Raw genomic sequence first — 23,853 nt, 5'->3', positions numbered from 1 at the left:
AGGGGAGCGAACTAAAAGTCTCTCTGAAGAAAGAAGCAGATTATATATAGCCACTGATTAAGGCAGCGATGGGAACATGACCTACATGCATAACAACATTTTCTCTCACTTCCTGCTACAGAACAAGCCTCTGTCCAGGACCAGGACTCCACAACTGGGAGAATCACTAATTATAAAACCAGAGTCAGATTTCAATGCACACCTCATTAATATTTCTCTCCTTATTGGGTTAATAATGTTTTTAGAGGCGTGGGAGACCTGGGAGAGCCGGTGGCGTGCCAGTGAACCTTCACTTCCAGTGCACCTGTCACACAGGTAAAAACGAATGCTCTCATCCATTGTGCCTGTTTCGTGAATCAGATTACAGTTGAAATAGATAATGATAATTCCCTTTCACACACAGAGCCTGTGTTCTCAAAATAGCTGTTCCCCTGGGAAACTCATGGGGGATGAGGGGAGGAAGGGGGAGAGAAAGACAGTCATGGAGAGAAAGAGAGGGGGAGATAGGGCTTTCTCCTTCCTCATCAGTCTTTTGGATCCTGTCCCATAAATGCAAATAACGCGTATCCGGCAGGCTCCGACAGCGGCAGCGCCAGCAGGCAGCCGCAGGGACTGGACCTCGCTGAGATTCAATCCAGATCCTCTTATCAGCCACCTGAGTTTGATTTAACACCCCTGTTCCTGGACGGTGAAAGCGGCTGATTATAAAGCCAGCCAGTCCCCTTCCCTCTCTCCCTCTCTCATATCCCTCAGCTGCAGCCCATTACCCAGAACTGCTGCGCTGCGCTGTCTGGGCTCACGCAGACATGGAGAGGACGCAGAGAGGCAGGTCATAACGATGAGACAAGATCAAAGGCCGTGTGTGTGTGTGTGTGTGTGTGTGTGTGTGTGTGTGTGTGTGTGTGTGTGTGTGTGTGTGTGTGTGTGTGTGTGTGTGTGTGTGTGTGTGTGAGAGAGAGAGAGAGAATGAATCAGCATATCAATGTGTGTATGTGCTCTTTTGGAATCTGTTTAAATCTGATGAATGTTGACAGCCTTGACATTCAGCTGTCAATGTCAGAACTTTTCACAATTTTGCAAAAATGTCTTTTCAAGTGTGCTAATATTTTTTGTGTCCTATTGGCTTATCAAAATTCTCCGTTTTCGGGCTTATGAATTGTTAGTTCAGAGTTATTAAGGTGTCAGTATGTTTGTATATGTGTGTGTTCTTCCAAAGGCCCCGGATTAAGGACTAAATACATGTTCAATGGGTAAGACTTGTCTAACTGGAGGATATTTCTTATGTCTTAGAAAATAACCCTGGTGATGTTCCCAGTTATGTCGGCCTTGGCTGGGAGACTTCATATTTTTAATTGAAAGCTTGTGTTACAAACTAGGGATGTAGAGTTTGAGATATGGACATATACCAGGCAGGAATTTTTCAGCCTATGCTGTATCTATTTTGACTATTGTGTCTCTCGCAAATCCCAACTTTATATCCCTTTAGTATCCGTTTAATTACGGTTGGATCAAGGTTAGAGAAGGGTTTAGGTTTAATCGAGTATCACCTGGGGTTGGGGTTATAGTGATGAATGTATAATACAAAGTGTTTTACCATAAACTGGTGTTCAATATGTGCATGTGTGTGTGTGTCGTGAAATGCTTTGATTTGCCGAAAATGAATATCAAAACTACAGTATATGGTGAGCCAAAAATGTATTCCAGTATCTTTGTTTGCCGTGTGATGATGAAAGCTTGCAGCTTTTTGTGAAATGGAAATGAAAACTAAAACTGATTTTGAAGTGAAGGATGCAATTGGTTTGATATGTCAGTTAAATCTGAATAGTCATTACACAAACCCACACGAACAAACACACACACACACACACACACACTCGCACTCGATCATGCACGATCTTGATGAAGAGAAAATTGAGAAAATTGAATAAAAAAAGCCCAATTAGAGCTCAAGAGACTAGAAAGACCACAAGCGGGTTTTTTGTTGTTGTTTTTTTTTTTTACTTTACTTAATGTTATGTAGCTATGAAGGAGATTAGGATTTTTTTTCACTCTGTGGTTTTTTATGTGCTCTAACAAACGGGTTACTGGTGACCTCATCACCTGAGCATATGTCCTTTCAGCATGTGAAGAGATTGACGGGTGACAGGTGGGAGGGCACACTAAGCTTCATGAAAGGCTACTGGGTGTTCAGGTGCAGTTATAATTACGCAGAGATTAGCCTCTCTGCCTGCACATTAAACAAACTGGAGGAGGTTGGGATGGCACATACTGCACTGGCCTCTCTATTTGAACAATTTAAATTTCACCTACTTGCTTTTGTTTTATAAGTGTGGGCTGGAGTATTTCAAAAAAAGACTGTACTGTACCTGTGTGTTTTTGTTTTCTTTTTTTTTTTTTTTGCATGGGGGGATCTTATTGCTTTGCTTGTTTTGATACAGTGCAATATGCTACAAAGAGCTGAATAGGTCCAGATAATATTCAGATTTATGTTGGGCAGTACAGAAACAAAGCCCAGCATAAGATAATAAAACATGATAACTATATATTTAAACAATGCCAATTTAAAATATCCCTATTGAATTTGTTGTGTTTAAAATCCAAACAGTACAACAAAGACTAAAAAATGTGGTCAGATCCTATCTGAAAGAAAAGAGAAGAAACAGATTTTTGTCCCAGAAGAGCAAAGAAAATCTTAACACACAGCATGTATTCCCTGAGAATTGGTTTTGGATTTTACATATTGGATACTGGCTTTATAGAGAAAACATACTGAATATGAACACTCACAAAATGATTCTGTGAGCCTTGAACATGCATCGGTTGATTGTTTTCCTGCTGGCGAATGACTGTCCTTGGTAAGCAATGAGAATCACTATTGTCGGCGCTGTAGATAGACTCTCAGCGCCGTTGCCCATTGCGTGTCGGACATAATGGCTCCACACTCAATCTCATTGCTCAGGGTTCAAATTTTACACAACGCTTTCACCTTGGCATTTCTATCCCTTTGTATGTGTGATACAAAAGACGCTCTTATAATACACAAACATGTTCATAAACTGTAGCAGAGGTAATGTCGGGCAGCCATTTCAGCCCTCGCTCGGTAGAGAGCTATTCTGGTGCGGAGATCCATGCTTGAATTTTTAATGTGGTTTCCTTTTCTTTATTTGTGACAAGAAAAAACTCTGACACACTGACCTTTACCTGTAGAATAAATAACAGTTCACAGTTCTGAGACAACAACTGTAATGTCACCTTAAAGGACAGAAATTTTCAACAGGGAAACTAGACATACTTTGTTAGAAAGTTGGGTATGGACCTTAATAAGGGTCAAATGAGGTGCAGCAGGACATCCCACACATTCCCCTGTCCAGTATTCATATTTACTGTGCAGATCCCTCTCAATAATGAACAGTGCAGAAAATACAGTACTTCTGACACAATGTCTACGGGTTTTAAAGCTCTCCGTCTATGGTCCTGTTCGGGATGGTATAACTGTAAAAAAGGACAGGATCGCATTTTATTTCTTAGTCTGTCTTAAAGTTAATTATATAATTATGGATTTCAGTCCTGGTTAGTAATTTAAATCCAGTGCAGGAATGGTGGAACCCGCCACTGATCACTAAAAGTACCACAGAGAGAGGTAACTACAGACTGTAAACATACTGAATGGCTACTGCAGGAAAACCCCCTGACCATAAATAGTATTAAAAACAGGGCTTGATGTCATGAAAATCTTAAGGGTTATAACTTTAAAAGAATACTAACATGACCATATGTACACTGAGTTATTGGTTGCTGTAATTGTTTATTCTGTCCATAGTGGCTGCAAAGAGATCCCTTCTTAAAGCAAAGTCAGGGTAAGTGATGGGGGACAAAATCCACTTTCTGTGAGGAAATGCGCTCTTAAATTCAGCGGAAGCTAATATGAGGCTTCAGCAGTCTGAGTTAGAAAAATCAAATGGGTTTCTCCCAGAGTTTCAGTCTTTTTAATACAAAATTCCCTCTTTGTGTGTCCACAGACTGTATTTCCTGTGTGGTGGGAAAACAATGAGGAACATTTGCACTAAAAAAAAGCACTAACAGTAATTCATCAGTGAAAAATACCAAATATTTGCTGGTTTCAGCTTCTCAAATGTGAGGATTTACTGCTTTTCTGTGTTGTATGAAATTATGTTACAACCCTAGACTGTAAATTTTGGAGGTATCCACGAAATTGGTCTATGTCAGACTGCTGAAGCTTCATACAAGCTTCAGATAAACTCTGAATGCATTTTTACACAAAATGAGGACTGTTTATTTTGTTCCCCATCACTTACATTGGAATAATGTCATGATGGAATCTCTTCACAGGCAGTAAGGACAGGAAGAAGACTTACATTGACCAAAAAACCCTTTCAATTTACATGTAGGCATGCGGGTATTGTTTTAAGTCAATGTTAACCCATCCTTTAATGCTCTTCCTGCCCGATCATATAGCCATTTGTCTTCAGAAATAAATGTCTAAAACTTATTTGCTTTAATGTAACCACCACATTTATTTTTATCCCAAAAGGCAGCATTACTTACGTAGAGACCCTGAGTGAAAAGGTGATTTCTGGGAACTCATAATTATTTTTCAACTGCGCCTTCATTCAGCCAAACTTCTGGAACACTTTCAGGTTCGCCCTGCCATTGATGGCACTGAGTCTCGGCAAGCTTGTGTGAAAGATTAAGAGCAGAATAGAATCATAATAAAGGTGACAGAAGATCTCTCATGGGGCAGCTCGCCTCCAGGCACACAGCAGAGAGATCTGACTTTATAATGCAGTTAAATTAATTCCTCTCAAGGCATCTTTACACTGAATGCCTAGACAATAAACATGGTGCTTCTGGTGTGGCACCAACTAGGAGAAAAGAAATGTCAGAAATACCGTGCAAGAGACATTTTTGTCTTCTGTAAAATAATCAAACCAAACCACTGTTCATCTAAAGTTAATAAGGATTCATGTCATTTAAATATCACAATGGCACAAAGGTGGAAAAACTATGTGTTAGTGTATTGGTTAAGTATGCAGTGGCTGATCAATCATCACAGTTTGTTTCCAAGATCAGTATCCTTTCAATCATAATAGTTCAGTCCTGCTCCATGTCTCGGGTCAGGCTAAGTGTTTCATGTCATTTTCTCAAAAGGCTCGAAATACAGTGGAAACAAATATTTCAAAATCAAGAAGGAAAATGCAAAAAGCACTACGTGTGCCTCTGCATCAATCAATTAATTAATGCACACACAAACCTGTGTAGAATCTGGGCATCCAATTCAATACTTTGATGTATTGTATGCATTCAACCACTTTCTCCTTATTTGGCGAGCTCTAAGTGAGGCAAACAAAAAGGCACGAGTGTTTGTGCTGGTAGATAAATGCTACACTGCCCACCATTACTCACACTGGCAGCCTCAAATAAGCTGTAGTGTACCGAGTTATGTGGGCAGCCTGTCTTAATGCTCATTTGAAATTCAAAGTGGTTTTCATAAATTATTCAATTAATATAAAAATACACATCGCATCAAGTGCATTTATTGTCATAATCGATTGTTTTTGTTCTGAGTTAAGGATTCTTACAATGTGTACACTTGTTTACCTGCGTGTGTGTTTGAGTGAGTGAGTGTGAGTGTGTGTGTGTGTGTGTGTGTGTGTGTTTGTGTGTGTGTGTGTGTGTGTGTGCCTCTCTGTGTACGTGGGTGTGCATATGTCTATTACTCACCCAAGCGTCGTCATGGTGACAATTGTGTACCAGAAAGAAGCTGGGATGCTGGTGAACTTGCTGGAGCTGGAGCCCTTCTCCGCGTAGAACATGACCGTGGCGAAGATGATGATGGCCATGGTGAGAGAGAAGAGGAGGAAGCCCAGCTCTGAGGCACAGCTCTTCAGTGTATAACCCAGGATCCGAAGACCCTGCGAGTGACGGGAGAACTTGAAGATACGAAACACTCGAAACACACGCAGCGTCACGAAGGCGCCGCTCACATCCTCATTGTTGGTCATCACCAGGCCGATGTAGTACGGCAAGATGGCCACCACGTCGATGATGCTCATCACTGAGCGCATGAAACGGTAACGGCTGGGCGCGGCGAACAAGCGCATCAGGTACTCCACTGTGAATATCATGACGCAGGCTGTGTCCATGCAAAAGAACGCCACAGTGTAGCGCTCACCACATGGCATGTCTTTCTGGTTGGCAGTGGAACCACACGGCACTGTCTCCACCACATTAGTGATGACTGAGATGGCGATGAAGAAACCAGTGACATAGTAGAAGACTAGGGCCATGGTGGAGGTGTGGGGGTTCTCAAAGGCTCGCCACATGGTCTCCCTGAAGTTCATGTTGGGTAGCTTCAGGTCCTTGTTCTCCTCCTGATCATCCTGCAGCCGCTCCAAATTCTCCCTCTTTCTGTCCTTGTACTCTTCATAGCAGCAGTCACCGATGATCTCAGGGATGATGCCGAAGAAGGTGAGCTCCTCATCGTAGGCTGAGATGCACTCGTGACGGGGGTAGTGGAGCTTCCCTGTCCGGTAGAAGTTGAGGATGCTTCTGAAGGCATCGGGGTCCCGGTCAAAGAAGTACTCCTTGGTTTCTTCGTTGTAAAAGAAGTCTTTTTCAGAGCTGCCTAGCAGGGTGTCAGGGTAGCGGTCCAGAGTGGTTCTCCAGGTCTGAAAACGACGACCGCTGACGTTGAGGATGATCAGCTCATCCTGTCTCTTACTGTTGTCTCTCGGGGCAACAGGCATGGGGCAGTTGGCAACAGGCATCCAGCCAATGGCTGCTGCCCTAGCAAAAGGAAGCCATGCTGCTACTCCTGTTGCCATTGTGAAGCAGAGTCTTCAAAGTAGTCCTCCTCACCTTCAGACTCGACTCTCCTCAAAATGAAATGGCATCTGAGAGACATAAGCAATAACAAAGAGGAAACAAAGCTGAAAACAGCCGCACACCAAATAATCAACCAAACTATCCATGTTTGCCAGGCACGATGCTGTAAAGGAAGCAGCATGAAACTCATGACATTTTGAGTTCCAAATGATTACGATCTATTACATTTCCAGTCACCCTCTTCTGTGTTCTGTCCAAATCCAACAGAACCTGCCCCAAAATGTCATCCACTTTTCGTGGAGAAAGCTGAGATATGGCAACAACTTAAGCATATGTGCAACCAGACAGATGGCACACAGGTAAAGGAGAAGTCTGGCTTCAAACACTGTCACATTCACGTTTTTAACATACTACCTCACTGTCACGTTTATATGAAGTGTATACTTCATGGTTCCTACTGAAGCCTGCAACTGGTACCAGTTTGTTGAGTTGCATTTCTGAACCAAATGAATTCCGTTTTGGACCTAAGCCCACATTTCTTACACATTAGATGTACAGTGAATATAATTAAGTTAATGAAGTTAATCGGTTAAGGTTAAACAACATAAGCAGCATCACTAAAGACCAACTACAACCGCAAACTTATCTGTCCTGAGCAGCACCGTTAACTGACTGACAGGGAGCAGCGCTCACTGTAAGGGACTGAAAGAGACCTGTTGAATCGTTTTAAGGAGGTAACAGGCTCCAGATTGATCTATGTGGAAACGTTAGTACACAGTTCTTTGGTAGTTGAATTCAAAATGAAAAAATATTAACGACCTGGGCGTGTGTTAGAAATAACCTGCATCACTTGGTCAGTGTAATTTGCCTTAAAACAGCCTGTTCATACAGGTCCTGAAAATATTCAAAACGTGGCAAAAGGCGGGCAAGTTTTTGCACCTTTTCTCATGAGCGCAGGTGACAAAATCCAACTTCTACAAGAAATGCACTTGTTCACGCGTCTCAACATTTTCTAAGGCGATACGAAATGAAGTGAAATGGATGGCAGACACTCACCGACTGAAGTGGAGGAGGGAACCAAATCCCAGCTCTTCCAAACAGAAAAGAGAAGGAGACCGAGTCCTCAGCTACAGGAGAGAGAAGAGGAGCTCGGATCCATCCAGCGGGATGAAGCAGCGAGCGGGACCTCTCCTCCTCGGGCGGTCGACAGCCTCCTGCACCGAGCAGAGCGCCAAAAACGCGGGTGCCGGAGCAGAATTAACCGGTCTCTGGGTCCACTATACTGAGGAGAAAACGGTCTGTAGCGGCAGGATGCGTGGAAATCCTCTAACTGATTCTACATCCTGGCTTCATTTCTTTGTCCGTGTTTGCAAAGTGCAATGTGAAGGAGAGGAGCGGCGCGCTTCCTGCTCCCCAGCACAAAGTACAATGTGCGTCTCTCTCTCACTGTGCCAGCTCTGCGTCCTCAGCCCTGCTTCCCTCTGCCTCACTCCACCATCGTATGTGACAGACTCACCCTGTCACTTCGGCTAAATCCAGTATTGCACCGCTGGATTGCTCACTTCAGCAGAAAATACCACGGTGTGGTGATGGCGGGGACACCAGAGTTATACCAATAGTCACCGCAGTGTAGTTAACTCACCGTAGCGCACTCCAGGGATACCGCAGAAATCTTAATCAATACAACACTCTTATTTTCTGGTTTTTTTTTAAAGGTGTGGTTGCAGGTTTGCGGTGGGACACAAACTCTGGCTTGCTGCTCGAAGGTTTGATTTTTGCTACACACCAGATCCTGACCTCCACACCCTTATATTCCACCTCTCCACATAGAGGACACACTACTTCTTGCACTGGCGCTGCTCATCGGCAAAGGATGTAAATCATGAGGTGCAGAAAAAGTGCGCCTCATGCATATTACAGATGTGTTGTAATATGCACAAACACGAACAAACGCTATGGCTATACAAACAGTTCATAATGCCAGTGTTGTAACAGTTGTGTAAACAGAAATGTCCTCGAATATAAGAAGACCCAAATTTTTTCAAATGTAATATGCAGAAAAAAAAAATCCACTTATATTCAGGCCATTATGGTATTGCCTGTCCCAAAAGTTGGTGTGTGGTAATTTTATAAAAAAAAACACCTACATTCAGACATATGCAACATACAAGCTCTAAAATGAAATCAAGTGTGTTAAAACACAGTGAGGCCCTGTCAAGATTAGGTAATAAAACGGGACCCACCCCTTGCCCTTTATTCTGCTTTAGTGGTGCATATCCCCAAACAAATTTTCCATGAAATCAACACAAACCAGCTGAAATGCAGTGTGGCTTTCAAGGCCCCAGGAGCTCTAGAACCCTGGGGCAGTTGCCTGCTTTGCCCAGTTGGTTATCCATCCCTTCAGTATAGAGTTAACAGTGTACAGTATGCACGTTGAGTAATAGCTATGTAATGTATAGCTATGCTATATTTTTGAAAATTGCATGACACCTCTCATTGTTGAACACATTTCCATTACGAAGCAATTAATTAAAAACTCAAATGGGCTTTATTCTATTTTTCATCCAAAATAATCATTTTTTTAAGTATTACACCAGTCTTTGTATGGACAAGTGGCCTCAAAGTCTCTGATACAAGTCTAAAGTATTAGTTTTAAACCAGTAGTAAAAACTTCCTCTGCCTTCATTATCTAACTCAGGGAGTGGGTGTAAAAGGCAGCCCTGTAGAGCCTCGTCATCAGAGAGGAAGGAGCAACGAGCCCCACTGGTTCTCCCTCACTATCTCACACTTCAATCCCAGGCAGCATGGGCTGTGCATAGGCACCTCAGGGGACCGCCGAGGCTGGATGAGGAAGGTCTTTGAATGGATGGCCTTGTGTGTGGCCCTTAGAGTAAAGAGGAGAGGCAGAGGGAGAGAAAGAAAGGGGGAGAGGGAGAGAAATGCTGTGTGGCCTGGGTGTTAAGACAGATAGGCTATTGATGGACTCCAGTACATTCAGATACTCAGATGAAGTTCTGGCACATCTTGTAAAATATTCATGAATTGAGTCTTTGAACATTTTTTAAGTTGCAGGATTTCTCTCATAAAGAGGCTTGCTTTTGTTGTATCTGTGGTCATGTAGAGCTGTTGAGCCTGAAAAATGGAAATATTTTCTGGGTATGTTTTCCTCTATTTTCTTTAAACACTGTCTTTTCTCTGTAGTGTAACTATTTATTTTTCGGTGAGCACTGAATACACTTGATGCAAAGGCCAACTCTGACATCGTATCATTAAATAAGAAGTCAGGGCGCACAAATTCATACTATACAGACCTCTTTAGTTACATCAGTGCCTTCCCTGCATATGTGCACATTTGAGAAAAATATCAGTGCATAAAGCTTTTAAAAAAAGAAAGAAAAAGAGACAGTTGGAATTTTTGACATCGCTATCAGTCTTCAGCAAATTCAATCTTTTATTTTGTGAGGTTTCCTCTTTTTTTTTCTGTAAACATATCAACTCTATCTGCCAACTGCCAATACAGCCCTGCCCGTGCTGTTGATCATTTTTCCCCCACTCATATTCCTTTCTGTGACATATTCAAACCTCTGGGGTGGCAGCTGAACCCTAGAGAAGAACACTTACATGCAATTGTTCACACTACTTTGCATGAGATGGGGACAGTAGAGGCTTTCCAACATTTGAAAAAGAAGTATATCCTAAGAGAATAAATGAGAAAAAAAATAAAGAAACAGAATAAGCTCCTTTCCAAGGGGGGACACTGATATGCAAATTGGTTCGCAATCAAACAATTATGTCAACCATTTTTCAAATGAAATGTCCTTTTAGTTAATACAGTTTTGTTTATTGTAGTGGGTTTTTCGTAAATCTTTCCTAATCCATAAGGGTTTTTTCATAGTAACTTTCTAACTTTACCTCAAACTATACACTCTTCAACTGTGAGGAAATACTGGGTTTTTGTTGGTGCTCATTTACAGCATATTCTTGTGTGGATAGCTTTTGAGTAAATGTAATTGCTGAGACACACTCTGCTCCAATTTTCACTGATAAAAAGGCAAGCAAATAAAATAAAAAATGTCTATGCTGTAGCATACATCATCCAAACATGCACTGATATAGGATCAATTTAATCTTCGCAGTGCTTTGGCATTTAGAAATGCAGCTATAATTAGTCACTGTTTATCAATTATATAAATCTTACATAGTAAATTGTGTAATTCCTAATAGTTAATCATACAATTTCTGTTGCCCTGAGATAAAGCAACAGCTGAGATTTTAAGGTGTTTTTCATCTGGCTGACCCGCACCTGATCCCGCTGCTTGCTGATTGGATGAAAGCCAGATTTTATGAATTATAGCCCCCAACACACAAACTAACTCCATGAGAGTTCAGAACCTGATACAGCCCTCATCTGCTACTATTTATCCGAGTTGTTCCCATTTTTACTGAGGCATTTGAATTAGATTAGATCGCTGCAATGAGTTACATTTAGACGTTTGATTGTCATTATGTCAGAAACTGTTATTCGAGCTTATCTTTGTTCAATCCTCTATGCTTCACCATTTTTCTGATCTTATGAAACAAACAGGGAAAAAACAATATCTGCAAAGTCTTAAAAGCCTATAGTGATGGTTTATGTGCAAAAGTATCAATGATGAGAAAGTACTTTGAATTAACTCGTTTTGCTTCCGTTAACTTCTTTACTTCTACTGCAGTTAGCATGCTAACAGGCTAGCCCCGGCCCGTCCTGTCTCGTAATACTACTTTTCGATAGTGAGCCGCTGAAGCGTCCAGTCTGTCCTCAGTCCAACATGAGAGGATGAAGAAGAAGCGCTGCCCAGAGGACGTATTCTAACCTCTTGTCTTGTAACCACAACAATGGCTGAAGCTCTTGGCAAGCGACCATTATCATCACCACCATCAGCTCCCGACAAGCAACCACATTCAACGGCAAAGAAAACTCAAATATAGCGACTTTAAAGCTGCACTAATCCCCTTGTTGGGGAAAAAGCTCTGATAAAACCATTGTATGGTTCCTATCCAGCCTTAAATGGCAAACAGACAAAGTTAGCGAGTTAGCCGGTGGACGGCAGAAGTTGGTGGAAAGCAACAGACTGAATATTAAACTTAAATATGTCAGGTGGCCAAGAACATGACAAATTAATGCTAATGCTGCTCCGTGTCTGCCAGTGTCAGTGTTGTGTTTACAGCTTATTACCCTGCATCCATGTGCCCCCCCCCAAAAAAAATAATGCAAGTCTCTTGTTAATTATTGGACAGTGAACTAGATACATTCCTTCCAATAACTGACTCTTAATTATTCTTAAATATTAAAACATTGACTAGTCACATCCATCTTAGAGCAACAATGTTTGTTTTTTGTCACAAGCATAAATTTACTCATTCACTGAAATCAGTGATAACACTGTAGCCTCTAAAAGGGTTAATTGTGAAGATGCTTTTAGTGTTAAGGTAAACCACCGTTTTTTTTCCCACTAAACTAACCCATGTCACATTATTCAAAATTCCGTTTCATGCCAAGATGAAAACCAAAAACATCCCATAGCTTCATAATTCACTCTGCATCATCTCTAATTGCATAACTTGTATATAAAAACCACACTCACTATGTGACCCATGATGATTGCAAATGTTTTAGTATCCTGTAATCTATCCGTTAAGAGCAGTAATGCTGTAAATATAGAGGGTTTGATGTCATTCTTTATCTGGTAAGAATCAGTCTGCAGCCATTATCTGTCACCCATTCATCATTTACACTTGATGAATGGGTGTAACCTACCTCCTGTACCTACCTTGAACTTCAAGGTAGGTACAGGAGTTATTCAATTGGAAATGCAGGCAGATGTCACTTCACTGTTAAATTAGAGAATGCAATGCATTCCATTTTAACAATCATATAGAAAGAAAGCTAGATAAACAAAAAGGTAGATCAAAGCTTGATAGAGAGAAAGAGACGGAGATGTTGTGGTCAAGATAACGAAGTAAAGGCAATGAGATGGACATGAGCCACAGTGGTCCTCTGAAAAATTACAGAACAGCCGAAGAAGCAATGGGCCTGAGAGGCTGCAAAAAAAATAACAGAAGGAAAGAGCTAATAGAAGGACAGTGGAGTCTTAATCTTTTTGAGTATAAAAAAAAAATCACATGTGTATCATAAAGGGGGGAAAGTGAGCAGACCTTCAGCCTGATAGACCCAAAGATATAGTGGGGGTGTGGATAAATGAATTCAGATGAATGTCAGTAGTATTGATTATATGCACTTCAAAAAAGATCCAAGCCCAGCTTTCATTATCCAAAACCCAAACCACACTACAGAGTTAACACACACAGAAAAAATGCAGAGAAAATGTAGAGAGACAAATAATGGATTGACCGAAGAAGTGACCAGCACCATCAGGATGGCTGTTGTGTAAAATAAAGCCCACCACTTAGAGATAAATGGTTTTGACTCCGGCAACTTCTTAAGCTTTCAGCAGCAGAGCAAATCAAAAACCAAAACAAATCCTATGTGAAATCCAATATATCACATAGGGCTCTGAATGATTCAATCACGTCACTTGAAAGACAAAGTCATATTTGCAGTCTGCAAAATTAAAGGCGCGATTACATGTGTGAAGATGCACACAACAGAGTGTGTCAACATAGTGGAATGGACCTGAAGTGTTGTTTTTGTCAAATGTGGTGATACCTTATACTGAAAAACATGAAAAATTATATAACTTTTCCCATTATATTTCATTGCCCTTCAGAAAATAGCAACATTTTCATAGTTCAGTTTTTTATTAAAACTCTAATGAGCGCAGTGAATCCAAAAACACCAAGGCTGATTTATGACAAAGTAATAAATTACATATAGTAATGAATATTTTCAATTATCCTGGCTGTCAAAATCATCCTCCTCAATGGTTTGAAACAAGACAAACTTCATCCTTTCACATATTATGTTTGATCTGATGTGAGAGCTGTAAGTGTTTTCTAATTTTTAAAAAAAAATCCTTACATTATTTAGAGTTGCATGTATGCCTTTCCGAACAAGTGACACCCCCACGCACGCACATACGCTGTGTTGATTTCACTTTCAAGTCTTACTTCCATGGCATTAATTAACTAATATCTTAATATCGTATTTTTTGGTCATTTTAATTTTTTTTAACTTTTTTTTTTATTTATTTATTTATTTTTTTACCTTGAGCAGTTTACTGCTGACCTCTTTTTACCATTTAAGGTTGTTCTCTGTACTTGAACTGCTTAAATTACACAAAAAACTGTGAAAATGGGGGCCTTCTAAAACTTTGACTGGTACTGTAGATGAAAATGTGACAAGAAGAGGTTGTAAAAGCCCAACTTGAGTCTCTCCTGTCTTGACCTAGTTACTGTATAATGGTTTGAGTCATTACGTGCAACACAGTTATTCAGAGACATCAAAGCATAAAGCAGATACAAGACAGCCACTAGATTGTCCTGGGGGGAGGCCAGCTCAACAACGAGTTTGAGGAAACAGAAAATTAATTGTCAAACAATTTTGTTAATCAATTAATGATTTGTGTCGTTTAATAAGCCTCAAGACTAAGAATCTGCAGCAATGCTAGCAGCTCCATGAGGCTGTAGTTAATGTAGGCACAGTGGTGCTTTAAACTAAATGCTCACACAAAGCATGCTAGCATGCTCACAGTGATAAGGCTAACATGCCGATGTTTAGTGGGTGTGTTTACCATGTTCACAATCTTAATTCAACATGTCAGCATTTGCTAATTAGCAGAATGTCAGTTTTTATTTGGTCATAAAAGTACTGGAAAATTGACGGGACCATACACGAGTCAAGTTAAACCAAAGTAATTACAATTAATTCTTTGGGAAAACATTAATATCTCTACCTGAATTTCATGACCATACAATATTTGGAAACATTTACCACAAAAGTCAATGTCATGGTGGCAATAGAGAAAAAGCGGAGGAGTAGTCATAACAATTCATCGTTGGGAAACATGAACGTCTGCACAACTTTTGGTGCCAAGCCATCAAGTAGAGGCGCAGATATTTCATTGGATAAGTTAATTTCACCCGCTTGACGGGAAGACAGGAGATCTTCTCAAACTAATTATAATTCATCCTCTGGACACCGTGAACATTTGTACCCAATTAAATGGTAATCCATTCATTATTGCTTAATAGTTCTAATTCATTCAGGGCCAAAGTGGTGAACTAACTGGCGAACTAGACCAGCATTGCCTGTAGAGCACCATTTGCCACCACTGGGGCAAAATATGCCAAACATTCTCTGGATCCAGTCTTTCCAATTTGATGAATCACTGTTTTTTCTTTCTGTTTCATTTGAAATTCAATATTTTTGAGTTAGCAGTAGGTAGGACATTTAAGGATGTTATCTTGAGCTCTGTAAAGATTCGATGGACCTTTTTAAGTATTTTTGGACAATTTATAGACTAAACTATTAACTGATTAATTTAATAAATAATCAACAGGTTGATCAAAGCTGAAAGTAATTGTTAGTTGAAGCCTTAATATTATATCCTGCGGTCCACAAGAGTTGACGTGTAAATAAAAACTTATTAGATGTAATAGAGGAAGTATTGTGCACAAATACATACATACATTGACTTTATCAAGTAGCTGACTTTCTGATTTCTAAGAGACAAAGTTCACTTGGCGTGGTCTGGGATGCTGAGAGTTCAAAATACAAAGTGCGTCTGGGAAGGCAATGGAGTGACACGAAAATGAAAGAACATTAAAAAAAAGAAAAACTGGTACAGTAGGTGTGTGAGCTCTGTGGCCAATCAGCCATGGGTCAGCGGTGTTCACACACAAAGAGATGTAAGGTATGATGTTGCGATGACATTTAGATGGTATTCTCATGGACAAAGTTAATTTTAGCATGAAAGCCACATGAATGCTTTGAACCTCATGGGCTGTAAAAGTCGAATACAGAAACAATTTAAATCTGTTACTTTGTTGAGGGCAGTGTGGGTTTCAGACATAATTGTCAATTCAACATGTAACTTTGTTACATTCCTGTCATTAATGGAGTAATTTATACAATGTGCTATCTTTAAAAAGACTTTATTCGGACAAAGGCTCACAGCAGTAATGATTGCAGTTGCTGTTGTGACATTTATGTGCATTTATTCTATAAAGGCAGTTAATTCTTTCACATTTTAGTGTATGCACGTGAATCACACACACACTGTATCATTATATTGAGCAACTAGCATCCATATGATAGTTCATTTCTCACAAAAAAATATTATACACACTTTACATTACTCCTTCTAGGTGTAGTCTACCTTCCACAGGACCGGGTAATCCTAAAACTGACTTGATAAGATCAGTACATCCAATTTTCTTTGGCTATTATTATACCTCATTTATAAAAGCTCTGTCACTAACCTTATTCTGGGTCTTTAATTTCCAACTCAATTAGATAAGAGTGAAGTATGACTGAGTACTTAAAATTTTTGGGCAGTGGAATTCAGACATTTTTGGCTGTGCCCAATTTCCTCCTTGGCATGGTCTGTGTTTGATATGGAGGAAAATACCTCGTCGTTTAAAGCCTCGCCTTACCCCTCCTCCTCTGCTATGGTGCTTAAATTCATTTTAACTCAGTTTAAATCTGTTAAAAAGAACTTGTCCTCCCTCCCTTCGAGTTTCTTTTAGTAGCTGTTCCAAATGCTGCACTCTACAATTTGGCTGTCATCTCAGAGTTTCCAATGTTCTTCTTGACTGATGAAAATGACAGTATAAGGCGGATATTCTAGGGATTTTCGCTGTCGTGAGAAATTGTGGCCAATTTTGGAGACTGAAAGCGCAAAAAGAATACCAAGACCAAGAGAGACACATAAACAAACAATCTACTTCAGCTAGCATGATTGGGCCTTTAAATCAATCCGGCCTGTGAGTGATAATAACAAAGCTGGAGGTAAACACTGCACTATATGAGCAGTCACAGCCTGCAATTTTAACATCAGAGAGAGAATTACTTTATTCACCTGCAAAGTCAAATGGTGTTTTCTCGAGTCCAACTACAGATCACTTTGATTGTGTTTAGCGCACAGACTGTGATGAGTTCAAAACATCTTGTCATGAAAGTGATATTTGGACATGCTGACTTTGTTCTGTCTCATAAAATCATTCTCTTCTGTGTTTGTGCTACCTGCTGCTCTTCCTCCTCTAAACACTTATTGGGAGAAAAAAAAATCGTTAACATCATACATTGATTTCTTGGAGTATTTGCTCAGATTTTGGTTTTCTCACAGGAATACACCCTAAAAATCCCCTCAAACAGATCTTTGATACAAAGGAGGGTAGAGAGATGCTTTGAAAGCCCTCAACATTTGTGTCTCTGGAGTAATGGTGACACCATTTCAACATAAAAGTGAAAAGTGCCTGGCTTTCAGAACCGCACCAGCTGAACAACACCCAGCCTTGCTTTGTTTCAGTGGAATACGTCTACCTGCTCAAAAAGCAATTCATCCTTCAACTATTGATTAGTTACAGCCAAAATCCATAGGAAGGAAAGCAAATAGGACTACTGAATGTATTTTATGTTCACCTGGGCAATAAACATACACATGCAGGAGAGCCTCTGATTTAAAAAGAGACTGATTAACCATAAAGAACTGACTTTTTGAGTCAAAGTTCTTTTCATTTTAGAGTTTGTCCCGTTAGCTATATGTCATGCAGAACTTAAATGAATCCACTCAACTAAAATCAATATGTACTGATATAGGTGTTAGTGGTAACTATATTACACTATATTCAGTGTGACGGTTATCCCCTCTGTATGGAAGCCGATCCTGGGGGTTATCAAAGTTGAGACAAACATTAGCGGCTGTGCTCCACATTGGAACATGGGGAAGTTTACACCCCAACATCCCTAGCCGACATTACCCAAGATAGTTTAACATTTGCCCAATACATCAGTTTGTCCTCATTCAAAACGCCTTTTCTCGTGTAATGTTAAAAATAAAAACATTGTTGGAAAACATGAACAATTATGTAAGCCAGACAGTGCTACGTTAGAACGAAATAACAGTCTGATCTCACATTTTCATTTCTCCTACATGGATCATCAGGTGGTGGGGATGCCGACTTTTGTCTGGGACATGCAGCTTTAGTCTCTGCCTTTTAGCACAATATTGTGTCATCAAATCTTTTCAGGCTTCTCATGTTAAAATGTGTGAGCGGAAAACTTTCAAAAGTCAGCTGAAGAGAGCTGATAAAATTGGGCAGGCACAGCTTTCATTTCAGCCAACAAAATCGATGAAATGAGGAGCCTGCCTTTGTCTACTGCTGTCTGAAATCGAGGACCAGCTGTTTTAAAAATTACCAAGAATTTGTGATGGTGAATTTTCGTGTCATTGTAAACTTGCTTGAAAGGCAACAGTAACTAAAGGGCACAGGGCTTAGCAAACAGTCAGTGTACACTATAATGTATGTAAGGGGGCTAAAAGTAAGGAAGTAAGGGTGTGGAAGTCAGGGAGGTGGATGGCCGCGTAACACGTCCAACTTTCATGCAGGAGACTGAAGCCTGTCTTCAATTACAGAACCTTAACTTCTGTGCTTAACCATACTGTGATTGCCATGTGCAGATCTAATGGAAAGCGAGAATTTAGAAACGTTGGCACTTGATGAATAAAATTGTTGTCAGTGAACATAATCTCGGGTTTTGCAGAATTGTCCGATATTATCGTTTGTGCCTGGTGATGGGGTTGAATATGAAGGTTCGTTTTTCCTCTCTGTGCAGACGGCTGCTGAATTACAGCATCAGTCTCACAGATGGACTGAATTCTTATTAAGCTTTAAATCAACAACAAATACTGCATGGACTCATGAAAGACCAACAGTAACACTTTTAAAAAGTCACTTCTGGTGGGACTCGTCATTCATTTTAAAAGGCTTAATAACACAGTTATAAATATTATGAACTGTCTCCTCAAGTATGCCATCTCTGCAGATAAATACTTAAATGTGCCCTGGAAAATAGGAGAAGGAACAATAAAGAGCCATCCTTGAGTTCTTATAGCTTAGATATTTCTTATGAAGTAGATAATCTAACTCAGTTCTGTGAGTGTTCATATCAGGCATGCATATCCATGCACTCTCCTTTGAGTAATTATACTGAATCCGTTGAAGATCATTTTCCATCAGTCACGAAAAGAGTCGTCTAAAATGGAATTAAACAATTGTCCTCAATGCCCATCATTAAAATTCACACTACATACTTGTTACTGAGGAGCAGATGCAAGGAATTAGACTTTTGGAGAGTGTTGGAGCCATTATGTGATTAAATTACCATTCATAATTTTGCTATCTGGTGCTTTTAGGCTGGATGGTTGCCTGGATAAACAGGCTGCCTCTTCCAAAAGAGAGATGTGTGTTCTGTATTGTGCAATTATTTATTCAAATAGCAGTTTTTAGACAGTACTTTGACTATCATGTGGGAGCAGGAAAGACATGATATCTTCAGAATGTCACATTGCCCTTTTATGTTTATAGCTCATAGATGAATGACAATATTATTAGTTTTCTGTATGTGTGGTATTGATAATGTTATATTTCCAGCTACAGAGAAGAAAATAATCTTCATTTAAGATGTTCTGCCCCTTTCTTTGAGTGAGGGAGATTGGGTCAAATATTGAAATGCAATATTGAACTTTAGATCATGGATAGCTCATCATGGATAGATACTCCTTTTAAGTTTTTGTATACAACATAAAGGACTCAATAAGTCACATTTCAAGTTTTCAAAGCTACTTAGGTTGAAGAGTATTTGAGTTTAAGATGGCAATCATTTCTAGTTGTAATGACACATTTTATCAAATTTAGTTGGGCCTACAGTGCCTTGAAGCCGTCAAAATCAGTCGATGTATTTCTCCCTGCATAGTTTACAAAAACAGCTTGCCTACAGGAAAATCAGCTTAAGTGTACTCAGCTCAAACAGCCTCATAAAACCTTCCAAGCCCTATGCTGATCAACATACACGCCTTAATAACAGAGACTGCAGTGGATGTCCAAATTGATGTGGTGGGTATGTCTCGTTGGGGAGAAAAGAACTTTGTTAAGAAGTTGGTTCCGATGTCACCCAGGGTGCCGATAAATCACATCGAAACACGCCAAACCTCCATTTCTCTCTGTTCTCTTGTAAGCCTGTGATTTGTGGTAGTCTCCATTTTTGTCAGCTCATACCCAAGTGGGCTATAGTTTGTCTAAGCTCTGAGACTTCTTGTTGTCGCAGTCATAAATTAGATTGGTTATGTCTTTTTCAGTTAGTCCTTCCAAAGATCGTGTTCATCTTTTAGTGACTGAAGTCAACATAAACTTGAATAACTGAGGTAACAGGGACCACTTGTTTTGTTTTGCACACTTTGTAGGGTTTAATCAATGCTTTCCATCAAAGCACTGTAAGCAAGCGACTCGCCAGCATATACAGTGAGCACAGGCATAACAGCAGTCGCTAGACATTAGCAGCTGCCACATGATTAGAAAACAAATACATCAGTAACAGTGGCACAGTCTACTGCTTGAAGACACATTACCACTCTGGAGATATGCAAATGATCAGTCAGGACTGCTTCAAGGTCAGGCACTCGGACAATTTACATTTAACATGGCCACTGGCAAAACAAATCAATTTCCCAACTTTAACCTCTTTCACCGCTCCACATCCAATCAGGTGAGCCAAGCAATAAATATATGTGTGCATTACTGACAGACTGACTCATAGGGGGTGGGGGGGGGGGGGTGTATTGAGAGGCTACATCCTCCCACGCTCTTGAACGCATCCTCTGAACGGGGAATCAGATGCAAAGAAGTGACAGATATGGAGCAATAGATGAATAACTAAAACCCCCACAGAACTGGGTGCCAGGCAACAGATGCTGATAACTGCTTCAGATTAGGTCCTAGATTGTCGCCGGCTCCCGCCAAGACTCTGATGCTATATTTACCACTCCCTCTCTCTGTCCATCCTCTGATCATGTCTGTGCCATCATGGTGTGTCATCTCCGCATTATGTGTGGCATCTAAGATGGAGTGCCAGGTGTGAAATGGAGATGAAATATTCATTTTGAATACCAGAACTTTCACTTAAGAGGAGAATGATACTATAGAAGTAAGAGAGAGTGAAGTTTTTTGGTATATTCATTCATGCTTGGGGCCGCAGATGTTGGGTGTTAAATGTTTTTTGCAGTTTGGAGGGAACTTTTGAAACATTTTCTTCTGATTGAACCTGGAACAGCTTTCCCACAGCTGAAGAGACTCCCAACGAGCAAAACACAACCTTTAGCAGAAATATTCTTTATCATTCAAGCAGCTGTTTCGGAAAGTCAGAGTTTACTCTGTCTGTGATTTTCCCTCTGTGCTGAGCCAAATGTTAATGTTCTGTTTAGACTTGGATTCAGAAACTCATTGAAAGCGAAGACACCTTCGGAAAAATGAATGCTGGACTCAACAAGCAAACCTCACTCAGCGAATATGTCAGTAGAGATAAGAAAGAGGATGTGGGGGAAGATTAGAGTGAAAAAGTAGAGAAGAAAAGAAAAAAGTTGTGCTAACAAAAATATTTTGACTTGCATGACTTTCTTTTGAAGAGATTTGTAGTACTGCAGGGATTCAACACTAAGTTGTTTTATTATCAATATTAATAATGTAAGAAATAAACAAAAAAGAGAAAAAGGGAATACAGAGGAATACGGTGATATATAAATATATATATATATATATATTTTTTTTTTTTTTTTTTTTTTTTTTTTTTTGGGACTAAACCAAAGTAAAAGGAAAACTTTGCACTGTAAATCATTTGGAAAAGTGAGATGAGGACACAGGATAAAGACTCTGAGGACACAGATTCTCCACAGCAGCCAGTCAGCTGGCTGAACAGAGCAGCTTAATTGAAGAGCCTGAAATAGAGACTCTCTATTAGGGCTGAAGAGGCTCCCTGCACCAGCAGTCTATCAGGAGCGAAAATTCTCTGACTTTGCTCTCTGTATCCCCTCAAGATAGGAGAGTGAGAAAAAAAAAAAGGGACACAATTTTCAAATAGCGCAAAGATGCTGCATAGTCATAGATAGAAGGCTCATTTGTGCATGTTGTGCCATTTTAGCGCTGACACAAGGTGGTATGTTTTGTAACTTCAAGCCAAATTACTGTCTAACACACCAAAGCGCACAAAGAGGTTTCCCTCTCTTCCAGCAGCAAGATCAAAGTGTTATGTTTTAAATCACAGCTTGAGTATTTGGCTGATACTCATATCCGAAGAGACTTGTCATCAGCGAATCAGGAGACCAATAACCTTTATTTCCAACATTAGATGCAACCAGTAATAGTAAAAGTGCTGGATTTTCCATTATAAAGTATTAATTTTGGCCTGAGTTGTGTTAGCATTGCGCTCTACTGGCCACCATTACGTATTACAGGAAGGTGCTCAGCTTGCATTTGAGACAGCCTTGAATTTTCAGGTCTACAGAGCACAGTGAATACCTCATCTGATTTTGCCACACGGCATCTGGAGCTCTGTACCTCACAGCCGACAGCAACAACCGAAACAACAACACAGCTGTTGCCCCCCCATAGAATTAGTTCTCCTCAGTCAACTTTCTGCGCTAATAAATTGCAGGATTTATGGGAAGTCTGTCTCTGAAAGCACAGTAAAAGACACAGGGTATGGTGGTGTGAGACCTCAAACTGTTCCTGATCTGAGAGCTTTCAGTGCTCTAAGTTTGAGGCTGGATATTATATTATCTTATCTACATTCTGTAAATCTGTTTCATATTCCAGATGAACTCAAAAACCCATTGACTATCCTACCACTTCCTCCAGAAAGCGCTCAGCCCTGTTGCAGCGCTGCAGACTCTTACAGTGACAGTGCCACCAGATGGCAGTCAATGATTCTGTAATCCCCAAAAAATGCAGGAATCAATGCAAGGGATGCTATTGCTGGAATAATTATTTTTGCTGGAATAATTCATATATATGGTCAACAGATGGTTCATTCGGTGTCATTTATAACATTTAATACATCTTTCATTGCAACTGAGAGATAAAATTACATATGGCGTGTTAATGTTTTTATCCTGTGTAATGCCCCACTTTTATGCATTTCATCTTGTTTGCGTTACATACAACATACTATAGTTATAGTTTATCATATATTTTTTTAATTTTTTTTGTCTGGGCATGGCCATGTCCCATATTGTACTTAAGTTTTTATTTACTATGTGATCACCCGTGTCTGTTTGTTGGTTCGTTTGTTTGTTTGTCAGCAGGATTACACAAAAAGTACTGAACCAATTCTCAAAGAATTTGGCGGAGGGGCAGGGCATGGGCCAGGGAAGAACCCATTCAATTTCGGGGCAGATCTGGATCATTTACTATGAATTTGAATTTTTCTCTCTTAAGTCTGGTGTATGTTGCTTGACATTAGTCTTCGTGGAGATCTGCACTCTACTGAGTGCATTTTCTTTTGAAATGCTTTTTTTTTTTTTTTTTTTTTACTTTTATTGCAGTACTATTTCTTCATTGGTAAACTTTTGGACAAATATGTTATGTTAATGTTTTATCACAGGATAAAATCAAATCTTACACTTAAATGTATCAATAATGTTCCAATAATGTTATAATTATAGTAATAAAAACATTCTGGAAGGGGCCATTCTGCATAATGACTACTTTTAAGTATATTTTACTAAGAATAGTGAATGCGGACTTTCATTTGTAACTGTATTTTTTTCCACTGTGGAATTACTGGTTTTATATAGGTAAAGGAGGAGCGTACTTCCTCCACCACTATATAATTTACTTACCAGCCGATAAGAAACATTGCGAGATCAGAGTCAAACTTCAATCCTTTATTTGCCGGGAGCTGACTCCAGCGTGTGGGGGGGACAAAAACGCAAACTTTAACTCTTGTTTTGCTTCTATTTCTATCACTGCTTTTCTTCTGCCGAAGCTAGCATGCTAACCAGCGAGCCCCAGGCC

The 23,853-nt window shown here is 40.0% G+C and overlaps 1 protein-coding gene across 1 annotated transcript in view; it reads right to left on the bottom strand.

Annotated features, from left to right (window-relative positions):
* The window catches only part of LOC120807509 (potassium voltage-gated channel subfamily D member 3-like), a 79,840-nt gene extending 72,995 nt beyond the window's left edge, over positions 1 to 6,845 (bottom strand). Inside the window, exon 1 of the mRNA XM_040159648.1 lies at positions 5,743 to 6,845. Coding sequence (XP_040015582.1) covers positions 5,743 to 6,845 — 1,103 coding nt within the window. The remainder of the gene's footprint in view (positions 1 to 5,742) is intronic.
* Between the last annotated feature and the right edge of the window lie 17,008 nt (positions 6,846 to 23,853).

The sequence above is a fragment of the Xiphias gladius genome, chromosome 21 (assembly GCF_016859285.1).
Source record: "Xiphias gladius isolate SHS-SW01 ecotype Sanya breed wild chromosome 21, ASM1685928v1, whole genome shotgun sequence".
Lineage (NCBI taxonomy): Eukaryota > Metazoa > Chordata > Actinopteri > Istiophoriformes > Xiphiidae > Xiphias > Xiphias gladius.
The sequence above is the reverse complement of the archived record's forward strand: the minus strand, read 5'-3'. Positions and strand labels throughout refer to the sequence as shown.